The sequence below is a fragment of the Hypanus sabinus genome, chromosome 3, assembly GCF_030144855.1.
Source record: "Hypanus sabinus isolate sHypSab1 chromosome 3, sHypSab1.hap1, whole genome shotgun sequence".
NCBI lineage: Eukaryota > Metazoa > Chordata > Chondrichthyes > Myliobatiformes > Dasyatidae > Hypanus > Hypanus sabinus.
Window position 1 is genome coordinate 75,783,810 of NC_082708.1, and position 14,811 is coordinate 75,798,620.

The following is a 14,811-nucleotide window of genomic DNA, read 5'->3' on the forward strand; positions in this document are numbered from 1 at the left end:
CGCTGGCTTGGGCGCTACTTAGGCTACTCTCAAAAGTTAAAAACAGACATCACAAGCACTGTGAAAGCCAATTTTTGCATGAATGGTTTTTGCATGAATGACAACATGGGTCACACCAGCGCCATTAAAATGACAGGTGGCATCCAAGTTGTGTTGCAGGTTATTGAAATCTATTCTGACATGATGCACCTGCAAAAAAAAATATGAACTGCCAATTTCTTACAACTTGAATGAAGCCTCATATTTCTATTGTGTTTATCAGTGGAATCGGTTCACATGGGACACAAAGGTTTGCAATCCAATTTCAGGAGTTCTTTGAAGGTGCATTGGTTTCTTATCACTGATGGCTTAGTAGGTGGAACTGCAGTGGCAGTTTTTTCACATATAAAAATGAAAATTCTGAAAAGGTAAAATAAAGCCAAACATGATAGTTCATTGACCTGAAATACTAGCTCTGTTTGTCGTCCCTTAGTTGTGGCCTGACCTGCTGAGTATGTCTTGCATTTATTGTTTTCATTTTGTGACAAATTTGTCTCTTAAGCTATAATGTAGAGAGTGAATGCGACAATTTGGTGCTGGCCTTCCAAAGCATCTCAGTTGATTTATGTGTGTTTATTCTATTTTGAGGCTCCTTCACTCTCTCTTGTTATAAGTGGTTTCCAGTTAATTGGGCAATCAGCTAACTTGGAACAACTCATAAAGAATAAACAACTAATTGAAGAAATAGCTTTGGTTCTCTTCATTTATTGGAACACCATGCCACCTAATTGGAACAGGAAACCGTTGCCAAATTTTGCTAAAGAGTGTCAGTTACATGCATGCCATGTGGCCATTAGACACTACATTGTGCTTAGAGGGAACAGTTTCCCAGAAATGGCTAGAAGTGAAAATAAAACAATTTCACTACTTCAACAAGTTAAGGAGTACAAAGGATTTGATGGTATTGACAATCAAATTGAATGTTACAATTAAAGTGAAGATTTGGAGGATGAAAACATTGAATGCAGTGTTTGAAGGCAATCCACTATCGGTTTGGCTCTGTGTTGATTTTGTTCATTTACAATTTATCAAAAGAATATGTCATTCCTCCATTGATTACACAGTTTTATAGTACTGTAGTAGTTTTGGTAGTATTCTAATTTATTCTGTATTTTATTTAAATACATAATTTGTTATTCAGTTAAACGGTAGTTTGTCTTTTTTATACCTTTTTAACTATTTCAATGAAACTTTGGCTAATTGGAGCAGTTGCTTAATTGGGCCAAAATGTACTGGTCCAGATGTGTCCCAATAAACCGGAATCTACTATATTGAAGAAGAAGAAAGCCCTTAACTCCAAGTGGAGTCATCGGGACACTGTCGCGACAGCGTTTTTTTTTAGCAGGCTTTCTTATTTTTGCAAGGCTGAGTTGCTAGCTCCAAGCTCAACCCAGCAAGGATGGAAAGCGTGTAAGGGAGCTGGCTGGATTCGAACTCTGAAGTCCGGCGCTGATGCCTCTATGCCACCAGCCAGCCAATCTACTATATTAATACACTATAAATACTCATCTTAATTTCAGTCATTGGTTTAAACACACAAGCCTAATTTTAAAATCATACAAAATGATCTGAATAATCACCTACCTTTTAACTTAAATAAAATATAAATATTCTAATTAATAAATCCTAAGAAAAACAAATACGATCATGCACAAATGTTATCAAATTTAATTTAATCAAATATTTCTTCTATTATCTGGCTCATTATATTGTTGGCCTCAATACCACATTTAAACCAAAACAATCTTACACTTACTGCTAATAGGTAACATGATTGCATCTCCTCATTTGGATGAATCCTCAGATTCATCTTCTACAATGATGCTGGATCACAGGGCTTCTTGCATGTGCTGCCAAACTTCAGAATTTCTCTCCAGTTTCTCCAAAGCCCAGTAAGAACCCTGATACTGTGAAACTTCATGACCATTCATCTATGTTTAAGACTACCTCACACAAAGAAATAAAGCCTTCTTTTGTACTATCAAATTTCAGTACAGGTCAGAATGTTAGCAAATCACAACCTCTAATAAAATCTGATCACTAAACAAATGATCATTCAAGAATATTAAAGTACAAAGTAATTTTTATTATCAAAGTACATAACTGTCACCACATACAACCCTGAGATTCATTTGCCTGTGGGCATACTTAGTAAATCTATAGAATAGTAACTATAACAGGATCAATGAAAGATGAACTAAAGTTCAGAAGACAACAAACTGTGAGAATGCAAATATAAATAAATAGTAATAAATAACAAGAACATGAGATAAAAAGTCCGTAAAATGAGATTATTGGTTGCAGGAACATTTCAGTGATGGGGCAAGTGAGTGTACAGCAGTTATCCCCTTCTATTCAAGAGCCTGATGGTTGAGGGGTAGTAACTGTTCTTGAACCTAACATTTTATATAATTCTATATGTTAAAACAAAACTTGAGTTATTTGTTGTTTTCTGACATAAAACCAAAATTTCCTTCCAATTTACCATGAGCAGTTCTGAAATCTATCTCAAAGTTCTAATGTTGCATTTCTTTCTGTTTCTTTTTGAGGCCATAAAAAACAGACTACTCAATTAACTGAAGCTCTTCAACAGATTCACAGTTCATTTTATATGTCAAATTCGCCATTGTCTGCTGTTGCAAAGCCCACAGTCAGCAAAGGGTATGAACATTCACTTTATCAATTAGAATATACCGTCCAGGATTTTAGAATACTCTAAGGCATAAGTTATACAAATGTAAGCAAATAGTTTAAACTTTTATGCTAGAGAGCTATTTTAAAATTGAGCAGCTTTAAAGATTAAAGATGTATTTGTTACTATTTCCACTATTGACTTGTATGTATGTTGTAAAGTAGCAGAAAAAGCAATTAATAGCATAAATATTGACACCTTTTACATGTTGCTGAGTGCATATCTTGTTAGGAATGGAATGAAAGTTTATTAAGGATTATAATAGATGTTTAGAATATGGTATTTTGTGGAGCTTAAAGGTTTCTGGTCAGCTTTTCATTTTTCAAATAGGCTTATGCCTATGAAGTAATTGTCAATTAAATTTTCATATGTTCATTTAATAATATGAATGGAATCATAAATACATCACAGAATTTGGGGAATTTGGTCTAAACGTGTATACTGGTTTTTTTTCTCTTTAAGACTCCTTGAATAATATCTGTTTTTTTCATATACCCCAATGCCTTCAATTTTTATCCTTTACCAAAACTCTTTGAGAAAAAAGACTGATTCAATAATAGTGTGTAGCAAAGCATTTCTTATTCTAGTGAGACTCCTGACAGAGACAAAGAAGAGCATATTCACTAGTTCAGTAGGGTAGAAGAGAAAGAATGCCCATGAAAAGATAAAGAAAAAAATTACTATCCTGTTCCCAGACCTGGCCTAGCCAATGCCAAATTCAATATATCTACTGCTGAACTTATAGACTATGTGCCCAGTTCAGTCAATGGAACCCTTTTCAGATTGGGGTCCAATGCTATTGAACATAGTTTACTGTTTAACACTGTTATGGATGAAGCATTCACATAGTTTCAAATGGCTCAAAGAGTAATAGAAACAATATGAGTCATTGCAATATCAGCTTTCCACCTCCTCTTTCTCCCATCCCATTTTTCTGTCACATCTGCTCATGAAGTACAGTTTTCAAAGTATACTGAGCTTCCAATTGTAGTTCACCACTACTCACTAGCAGTTCTGTTTATCATCCAGTCTGAGACTAGTAAGTCAGAATCTATCCTAATTGTCCCTTTTATGCCTTAAATGATCATATATATTTGAGAATATGTTTGTTATATTTATTATTTAAGTGTTCAGTTTCTTCTCAACATTTTTTTTCAAAAGTCACTTCAATGAGCAGTTGCCTTATGCCTTCTGGGTGTCTCTGCTCAACTACACGTTATAAGTTTCCAGCCTTGCAGTGAGATAGCACACTTGAACTCTTTTACACAGACAGAGAACAGGTACATATGAGAAGCAAATAGGCAAGCAATGAAAGGGAGCCTGGATGGGTCATTGCAGTTGGAACATAATTATCAAAAGTACCATTCAAACAATTTAAACAGATTCATACCAGAAAAGGGATCTAGTGCTTTCCCAGTGTATATGATGAATAAAACCCATAAGGAAGTTCAAGTCACAGCTTAAGCGGGTCAAAGATGACCTGGAACGTAGGTTGGCTGGCGTTTACAGGATTCCCTGTGAACGTGGAACAACACGGTGGAAACCTGCATCAAAGAGCACAGGAAGTCTATACAGTTTGGTTACCCACGGAAATTGGCGTTAGCAGGACACTGCATTCGAAATGGCCATAGGATTGACACAAAACCACTGCATTGTACCAAAGGCTTTTGGGACCACCTGGTGAAGGAATCCACTGAAATAAAACTGGATGAAAAGAATTTTAACAAAGACAAAGATCTTGCTCTAAGAAAGAACTGGAATTTGATCATAAACAGGGTGGGAGAGCAGAAACCTGATAGGATGAGGACTAACCAATCAGGAGGAATGGACTGCAGGGGTATAAATACCACTGGACTAGACTTACCCAGGCATTATCCCTGAAGAAGATGGCAGAGTTTGTCATTGAAACAGGTTATATTTGATATCTGTACCCGCTTTGAAGCCCAAGAAGAGTTTATTCAGATTCATACCATTTATGAGAGCAGATCCAGGTTTTCTTAAAGTCTGGACCAATTATAGTAGATGCAGGTATTCTGGAAAAATATAAGGATTACAGTTAGAACAAAAGAAAAGAAACAAATACTGTAAAATGCATAACAAAAGCAGAAAATGCTAGACACACAGCAGGTCAAGCAACATTGGTGTAGAAAGAAATAGAATTGGATTTAATGCTAAGGACTCTCCTTGAGAACCAAAAAAGTAAAAATAATTGAAGTTGCAGAAAGGGAGAAAGCAGAGGGAACAGATGAAATTTCTGTAATAGTTACAGCTCCAGGTTCTAACAAAAGGTCATAGACCCTAAACATCGGCTGTTTGTCTTTCCACTGATGCTACCAGACTTGCTCAGCTTTTCCAGCATTTTTTATTCTTATTTTAGATTCCAGGAGCTGAAGTTTTTTATTGACTTTTACCGATCAAAGTTGTCAGGGTAACAATTACATTCAAACATAGTGTCTGACAGGACCTCATGGTCAATGAGGAAGTTGGACATGGATTGGGATGAACTGGTGATGTATGTGTGGATTCACACCTGGTTTCAGAAGTCTTTTTTGGGCATGAATATAGGTATAGTGCAAATGTCCATGTTATCCAGCAATTATAGCCTGGTACTGCTAATCTTATTCACAAGGGTGATGACAGAGCTACTGATGCCTGCCTTTTGATCCTTAGAAGAGTGGTTGATAGTTGTTTTGGGTGGAAGCTGGGTAAGGATGATACTGTTGCAGGCTCGCCTGAGGTAGGCACATCACACACAGACTTCAGGAGGCGTTTGATAAAGGTAGAGCTTTGTGCATACGTATGGGGTTGGGGGTAGATGGAGAGAGGTGTTTTACATGAAAGTAAGTTGCAGAGTGTTAATTTGGTGTGAGTTTATGAGCAGTATTCATACCATAAATATGTATACAATGTGGAGTTTTCAACTATTGATTTTAGCATCAAATTAACTTTCAAAACCATTCAAATTAAGTCTTGTTATCTTTACATAAATGCTTGACTTCATATGATTAGAAGGAAGTGTCCATCATGTGATCCTACCCAGTGTATGTGTGGTTCCCTATACCAGGCATATTAACTAGATTCTATAGCACTGCTACATTGGCATGCATTATATTTGTTCACATTTTCAATTATCTATTTTCAAGACCAATATTTGCTTTATGTGCCATACCTAAATGCTGAGCTTGCTTTAAGTAAGTTAATTTATATCATTAATTTAGAACTCCTAAATTTTATGCTTTTGACTGGAACTAAAATTCTGATTATAGTGCAAAAAGAACAATTTTGCAAAATCTTTCTTTGACATTGCATTTCTAGGACCACTGATTTATCTCCAACTCCAACAACTCATGGGGAGACAAGAAAGGTTTGCCACAATAAGAGCCAACTTTCAGCTACTAAAGCTTATGCCAAGCTTATGCAAGAGAAAAGTGGGGTAAATTTGAAAAACAGCCGGTTATGCTTTCAGCAGGAGCTAGAGGAGACACAACGTCTCCTGGGAGAGCAACAGCTGAATAGCTTACTGGTAAGTTAGGACAACCTTAATATTGTTTGTTGATGTGGATGTTTTAAAATAATCATTTTAATATGCACAAAGAATTAGGAAAGACCTAATTACATGCAGCTACATTTGATAGACCCTCTAGAAGTATTTGGATTGCATCGCACAATGGATCCCTGTTTGTTTAGTACAGTGAAGTAGCTTGCCACTGGCTGCACAATTCAACAGAGGATCTTTACCAACAGTTAAACCTAGCCTGCAGTACATGAACAACCTGGACCTCTTAAAGGAGAGATGCATTATGACTAGAGCAGATGCTGGTAGATATGCTGTTAGAAATCTAAGAGTAGCTCAAGCAAGAGAGCAATTTCAAAATATCTAGACACAGCTCTGGACTCTTGGAGAATTATATGAAAAGGAGACTTTACATAATATTAAAAAAGTAGAAAATTTATAATACAGGAGTCTATTTGGTCCGTAGTGAATGCATGAGTCAAAATGCTACTCAGCCGAATCCCACCTTCCAGTATTTTAAATGAAGCTGCAGATCACTGACTTTCCCATATATTTCCAAGTATCATTAAATCTGACATGAGTCTCTGTCTCACCTGCTCTTTCAGGTAGTGAATTCCAGACCCATACCAACCTCTGGGTGTATATTTTTTGCATCTCCTGTTAGTCATTTAACCAATTACTTTAAAACTTTGCCCCCACCCCCTTATTTGATCCCTCAGCCCTGGCAAAATACCCAGATTTTCCCTGCACTTCTCCATTGCAATCACATTTTCCATGTAATATAGTAATGAAAGCTATATTGGAACTCGAGCTATAGTTCAACAAATTTTGTATATGATCCTAGAATAACCTCTACTTTCTTTTAAATGCCATGGCTAGTAAATGGAAGCATTCAGTATGCATTTTTGAACTCCTTAACAAACTTCCCAGCTATCTTTCAGGGCCCATGACTATATACTCCCTCTGTGCCTTCCATTTATTCTGTATTTCATTACCTTGTTTAATTTTCCCAAAAGCATGATCTCACATTTTTCCAGTTTAAGCTGTTGTGCAGTCACAGATACTGCTATGATAATCTGACAGAGTACACATTGACATGCCACCTTAAGTATTTAGCAGTGCTTGTCATAATTAATGTTGATCTGATACGTGCGGCACAACCTTGTCACCATAATGCATAATTCGTGCACCAGTTCCATGGGGAGGAGCTGACATGAAAGAAAGAAACAACTGGACCACCGTACCAGGGATGTTTGATGGATCCTTTTCTTAGAGCACTTGTATTGATATAGCTGTAGCTGCTGTGCTTCTCAACAATGGTGAGCTTCCAGATGTTGGGATAGTAAATTTAATAATGATATTAAAATCTGGGATTTTTCTTAGTGATGTTCATTACCCAGTATTGTATAAAATATTATTGTTATCCATTTCCTGCTGTTTCCTGCAAGTTGAATTATGAATAGAGTATAATGCAATATAGTGTTATCAGTGTTAAGAGTTTTTTTAAAAACAGAGAGAGTGTCACACCTCACTATCAGGTGTGCATAAACGTGCCCAATGAGGGTCACCAGTTGGAAAAAACATGGATGGTGCACTGCAACAGCACGTTAGTACAAAGGGTTTTATTTAGCACCAGGTGGAAAAGATGCAAAAGTTGCCCAAAAGTTGTGTAGAAAAAATATTACAAGTAGACAAATTGGAAAAAAAACATGTATATAAAAACATTTACAATTGTACAGAGGCTTTCTCCATGTCACACTTTGTCTTTAACCTTTCAATATAAATCAACCACTATTCACCAAATGTCAGCTCCAACCTCACACCTCTCTGGCAAAGCCAGACTGAAGGTTTAAATCCGCCTCTGCCTGACCTAGACGGACCAGAAAATTCTTCTGTGTGTGAACTACTTGGGAAACTAGACAAGGGACAGAACGAGGAGGAGTGACTAACTGGGCAAAAGGGCAAGGTTAGTGGGAGAATTAGCAGTGCCAACCTGTTCTGTAACAGAGAGGCAAGTGCCTGGAAAATGCTGGAAGAGGTAGCAGAAACAGTTTTGTTAGGAACATTTAAGGGGTGTTTACATAGGTACATAAGCAGGCAGGGAATGAATGGATATAGAACACAATTAGGCAGATCAAATTAGCTTAACTTGGCATCATGGTCAGCACAAACATCATGATCCAAACGACCTACTCCTGTGCTGCACTGTTCACCTCAGCAACCATACCAACATGACCTCTACAGTCAAGTGGTTCTGACAGAATATAAACTGAAAGGTTAGTCATCAGGTTATTGGTGAATTAGTACTATTTGATGGAACTACTAAAAGATCTGGGCTAATGATTAAGGACAATAATTTGTTGGATTAGACTGATTCTATTTTGAAAGTACTTTTCTACATTGTTGCCTCTTTCAAAGTTTCTTGGGCAACTGACCTGGCTAGGATGCTGGCTTATTCTGGTCATAGAATAGTGCCATATAGAAATCAGCCCTTTGGCCCACCGTCCACGGCAACCTTTTTTCCCATCTACACACAACCTATTTGCCCATCTAGATCAGTATCCTGATAAATTCTGTCCTTTTCAAGAGCCCATCTAAGTTACTCTTAAGCATAACAATTGCATCTGACTCCACCATTTCCTTTTTCTGCAAGACTCAGATATCAGCCACTCTCTGTGTGTGTAAAAAAAAAGTCCTTCTAATTCCCATTAAAACTCCTTTTTACATAGAAACATAGAAAATAGGTGCAGGAGTAGGCCATTCGGCCCTTCAACCCTGCACCACCATTCAGTATGATCATGGCTGATCATCCAACTCAGAACCCTGTACCTGCTTTCTCTCCATAACTCCGATCCCTTTAGCCACAAGGGCCATATTTAACTTCCTCTTAAATATAGCCAATGAACCGGCCTCAACTGTTTCCTGTGGCAGAGAATTCCACAGATTCACCACTCTCTGTGTGAAGAAGTTTTTCCTCATCTCGGTCCTAAAAGGCTTCCCCTTTATCCTTAAACTGTGACCCCTCGTTCTGGACTTCCCTAACATCGGAAACAATCTTCCTGCATCTAGCCTGTCCAATCCCTTTAGAATTTTATACGTTTCAATAAGATCCCCCCTCAATCTTCTAAATTCCAGTGAGTATAAGCCTAGTTGATCCATTCTTTCTTCATATGAAAGTTCTGCCATCCCAGGAATCAATCTGGTGAACCTTCTCTGTACTCCCTCTATGGCAAGAATGTATCTCCTCAGATTATGGGACCAAAACTGCACACAATACTCTAGGTGTGGTCTCACCAAGGCTTTGTACAACTGCAGTAGAACCTCCCTGCTCCTGTACTCAAATCCTTTTGCTAGGAATGGCAACATACCATTTGCCTTTTTCACCGCCTGCTGTACCTGCATGCCCACCTTCAATGACTGGAGTACAATGACACCCAGGTCTCGTTGCACCTCCCCTTTTCCTAATCGGCCACCATTCAGATAATAATCTGTTTTCCTGTTCTTGCAACCAAAGTGGATAACCTCACATTTATCCACATTAAATTGCATCTGCCATGAATTTGCACACTCACCTAACCTATCCAAGTCACCCTGCATCCTCTTAGCATCCTCCTCACAGCTAACACCGCCGTCCAGCTTTGTGTCATCTGCAAACTTGGAGATGCTGCACTTAATTCCCTTGTCTAAATCATTAATATATATTGTAAACAACTGGGGTCCCAGCACTGAGCCTTGCGGTACCCCACTAGTTACTGCCTGCCATTCTGAAAAGGTCCTGTCTGCCAACCAATTCTCTATCCACATCAATACCATACCCCCAATACCGTGTGCTTTAAGTTTGCACACTAATCTCCTGTGTGGGACCTTGTCAAAAGCCTTTTGAAAATCTAAATATACCACATCCACTGGCTCTCCCCTATCCACTACTAGTTACGTCTTCAAAACATTCTATAAGATTCGTCAGACATGATTTTCCTTTCACAAATCAATGCTGACTTTGTCCGATGATTTCACCTCTTTCCAAATGTGCTGTTATCACATCTTTGATATCTGACTCTAGCATTTTCCCCACCACCGATGTCAGACTCACCAGTCTATTATTCCCCGGTCTCTCTCCCTCCTTTTTTAAAAAGTGGGGTTACATTAGCCACCTTCCAATCCTCAGGAACTAATCCAGAATCTAATCACTAATGCATCCACTATTTCTTGGGCTACTTCCTTAAGCACTCTGGGATGCAGACCATCTGGCCCAGGGGATTTATCTGCCTTTAATCCCTTCAATTTACCTAACACCACTTCCCTACTAACATGTATTTCCCTCAGTTCCTCCATCTCACTAGACCCTCGGTCCCATACTATTTCTGGAAGATGATTTATGTCCTCCTTAGTGAAGACAGAACCAAAGTAGTTATTCAATTGGTCTGCCATGTCTTTGTTCCCTATGATCAATTCACCTGTTTCTGACTGTAAAGGACCTACATTTGTCTTGACCAATCTTTTTCTTTTCACATATCTATAAAAGCTTTTACAGTCAGTTTTTATGTTCCCTGCCAGCTTTATCTCATAATCTTTTTTCCCTTTCCTAATTAAGCCTTTTGTCCTCCTCTGCTGGTCTCTGAATTTCTCCCAGTCCTCAGGTGTGCCGCTTTTTTTTTTTGCTAATTTATGTGTTTCTTCTTTGGACTTGATACTATCCCTAATTTCCCTTGTCAGCCACGGGTGGACTACCTTCCCTGGTTTATTCTTTTGCCAAACTGGGATGAACAATTGTTGTAGTTCATCCATGCGATCTTTAAAATCTTCCCATTGCATATCCACCATCAACCCTTTAAGTATCATTTGCCAGTCTATCTTAGCTAATTCACGTCTCATACCTTCAAAGTTACCCTTCTTTAAGTTCAGAACCTTTGTTTCTGAATTAACTATGTCACTCTCCATCTTAATGAAGAATTCCACCATATTATGGTCACTCTTACATTTAGTGTATCTACCCCTTGAAATTTAATGCATCCCTCAGCTTTCTTCACTCCTGGCAAAACAAGCTCAAGTTATCTAATCTCTCCCCATGACCAGAGTCCTCTATTCTGGGAAACAGGCTAATCCCTGTAAACTTCCTCTGAACTCTCTCTGGTGCAACCATATCCTTCCTATGGTGCGGCAGCCAAAACTGCATAGTATGCTCCAAGTGAGATCTAACCAGTGTTTTATAAACTTGCTGTGTAATATCCCGCATTCTATATTCCTTGCCCCATAAGCCTTTAGGGCTATGAATCAGAATTCTGTCTGTGCCCTAAGCTTTCACTATTCCCAAAAGCAAAACTACTGTGGACAACAGAAATCTGTAATGAAATCAGCAGTTGTTGGAATACTCACAAGACTAGACAATATTTGTAGAGACAGAAAAGTACAGTTAATATTTCAGTAATATTTCAGGTCAATGATCTTTTATCACCTAACCTAAACAACCTGTTTCTTTGTTTCTCTAATCAGTTTCTGTCAGATTTGCTGAGTACTTTCAGTAACTTCCTTTACTTCAGGACTTTCAGTCATTTCCCATTGTCAAAATAAACTGAAGCAAATTGGCTGAATGTCAGCATTTTATCAATGGAAATTTTAAGAAAGTGTTGATTCTGATCAATTTTTATCAGCTTTGAATGAAAATATTAATATATTCCAATAGTTTTCTTTACTGCGCTTTATGATTTTCACCACATGGTGGAACTTTAACTATCTTCCAGAATGTTAAGACCTTGGCCTCAATACCTCCTTGTCCAATTGGATCCTTGATTTCCTCACTTGCAGACCCAGTCAGAATGGAATGGCAACAATATGTCTTCCACAATCTCCATCAGCACAGATGCAGCACAAGGCTGTGGTGATTAGCTCCTGCTCTACAAACTTTATAGCTATGGCTGTGAGACTAAGTAGAGCTTCAATGTCATATTTGCTGATGACATCACAGTGTTGACCGAACCAAAGATAGTGACGAATTGGAATATAGGAGGGAGATTGAAAACCTGGTCAAATGGTGCCACAACAACAACCTCTCACCAATGCCCAACAATGGAGAATACTAAAAAAAGTAGTGGATACAGCCCAGTATATCACAAGAAAAGCCTTCCCCACTATTGAGCACATAAAAAGGAACAATGTCACAAGAAAGTAGCATCTATCATCAAGGACCCTCACTATCAAGGCTATGTTCTCTTTTCACTGTTGCCATTGGGAAGGAAGTACAGCAGCAGTAGATCCCAAACCACCAGGTTCAGGAACAGTTATTACCCTTCAACAATCAGGCTTCTGAGCCAGCAGGGATAACTTCACTCACCTCAGCACTGAACACAACCTATGTACTCATTTACAAGAACTCTATAACTCATGTTCTCAGTATTATTTATTCTTTTTTTAATATTTGCACAGCTCAGACATATCTGAACACAAGCATGTACTTCAAAGATACAGATGCGCTCCAACTCCAACTCATATACACAGGACTCATCCATATTTATATGGACATAGATTCTAAGCAAATCCAGATGCAAACTTATGTCACTCCCCCTCAACACATTCATAATGTTGCCTATAGCCTATATATTGGTATTCCCACCTTACACCTTCCTGCAGTTCTGATCCTCTTCCTTGTTGTCTGTCTTCCCTTTCTTCCTCTCACCCCTTAAATATTCCTCAGTCTCCACTCCTCTGAGTTCTCCCCTTGCCTCACCAAATTCTCTTTACTTTTCCATAAGACCATAAGTCATAGGAGCAGAATTAGGCCATTCAGCCTATCAAGTCTGCTCCACCATTCCCAGATCCTACTCAACACCATAACCTGCCTTCTCGCCATATCCTTTGATGCCCTGAACAATTAGGACATCATGGTTCCTTAGCTCTTCAACTGCTTGTTTTCTCCAAGACAATCTCACAATCTAGTGTCACTCACGCTCTTGAGGGCTGGTCATCATTTACTGATTGCCCAATGTCAGCAAAGCACAGTCTGTGCCGGTGGGTTCTAGCATACAATTTCCTGACTGGTGGAGGTAGATTCATCCTCTGGGAGCCAGAGCATCACATTGTTGTGCCAGCATCACTTTGCACATCCAATAACCCTACACTTAAACTCAGGGAATCTGTGTGGAGTGCTTCAATCCACCATGCCACCCTCAAATTTGTAACTTTAACCATTGATTGTTGGGGTGAACTTAGAAAGTATGCCTGTCAATTTTCCTGGTACCTTTTAAACTTTCCTCATTGATTCTAGCTTAGTTTTCCAGCAATTTATTGAGAAAGAAATATGAAATACCATGAAGTTCAGATTCAGATTCAGTTTATTGTCATTTAAAAACCACAAATGCAATGCAGTTAAAAAATGAGACAACGTTCTTCCAGAATGATATCACAAAAACACATGACAAAACAGACTACACCAGAAAATTCACATAACGTTTGGCAATCCCCAATCCAGAGTCCGGAGAGGCTGCTGCGTATTAATATCATGCTACCATCTTAGCACGTTCCCCGGAAAGGAGCTCCAATTCCACCAGACAAACAAGACCAAAAACTAAAGCTACAAGACCTGCACAAAACCACATACTTACAACATATAGTTACAACAGTGCAAACAATAGCATAATTGATAAAAAAAAAACAGACCATGGGCACAGTAAAAATAGACCAAAGATGTTAAAAGACTATAAATTCGAAAGAAACCACCACACAGTCTCCACAAGTCCTCAGGATCCCCGATTGACTCGTCATCCCACGCTGATGGCAGAAGGGAATACCCCCGCTATGGAGTTCCATGGCGCCGCCCGACTCAGCCTCGCAGACGCAGTACACAGTGAAAGCACCCCAACCGCTGCGGACTCAGAGTCTGTCGAACCTCCAAGCCTCCGACCATCCCCTCCGGCACAGCTTCTCCGAGCACCATCCTCTGCCGAGCGTATTAAGGTGGCCTCACCAATGGCCATCGGCAACGCGACCCTGAGGACTGGGGGCCTGTTCTTCCCAGCAGAGTTCCGGACCTCACAGCAGCAGCAGCAATGAAGAAGATCTTCCTGGAGATTTTCAGATGTTCCTCCGTGCTCCCAAGTCCGTTTTTCATCCGATTATGATTGCACACAGCACCCCGCTTCACAAGTAACAGATAATTAGCTCTGGAGTGGCCGCTGCAAGCTGCGTCGTGCCACCATCTTGGATTGGATGTTATAAGTTGGATTGAAGTTACAAGTTGTGTAGATAATTTTCTCCAGCTACAAGGTCGGTTATACCACTTGGGAGCCCAGGTGTGATCTGCTTACATGCTTCCCATGTTGGTGAATGCCATATTTAAAGACATAATGTTAAATCTCACAAAAGCTATATGGTGGTCATCTCTATCAATATTATCAATATTTCCTACTAGGAATATAGAAGGAAACCAGAGCATCAGGAGGAAACCCACGTACTTAGAAGGGGAACATACAAATTTCTTACAGGCAGTGGTGGGAATTGAACCCTGATTGGTGAAACCTGGCACTGTAGAGTGATATTCTAACCACTGTGTTACTATGTTACCTTTGGACTGTGG

At 39.0% G+C, this 14,811-nt stretch overlaps 1 protein-coding gene across 13 annotated transcripts in view; it reads left to right on the forward strand.

The window, feature by feature from the left end:
• cep126 (centrosomal protein 126) overlaps window positions 1-14,811 on the forward strand; it is a 102,557-nt gene that overhangs the window by 35,759 nt on the left and 51,987 nt on the right. For all 13 annotated transcript variants that reach the window (XR_009511214.1, XR_009511218.1, XR_009511219.1 and 10 more), the window contains exons 4-5: window positions 2,589-2,700; window positions 6,047-6,254. Coding sequence is in view for 7 of the 13 variants with exons in the window: in XM_059964698.1 (XP_059820681.1) it covers window positions 2,589-2,700; window positions 6,047-6,254 (320 nt within the window). In the remaining 6 variants the exon portion in view is untranslated. The remainder of the gene's footprint in view (window positions 1-2,588; window positions 2,701-6,046; window positions 6,255-14,811) is intronic.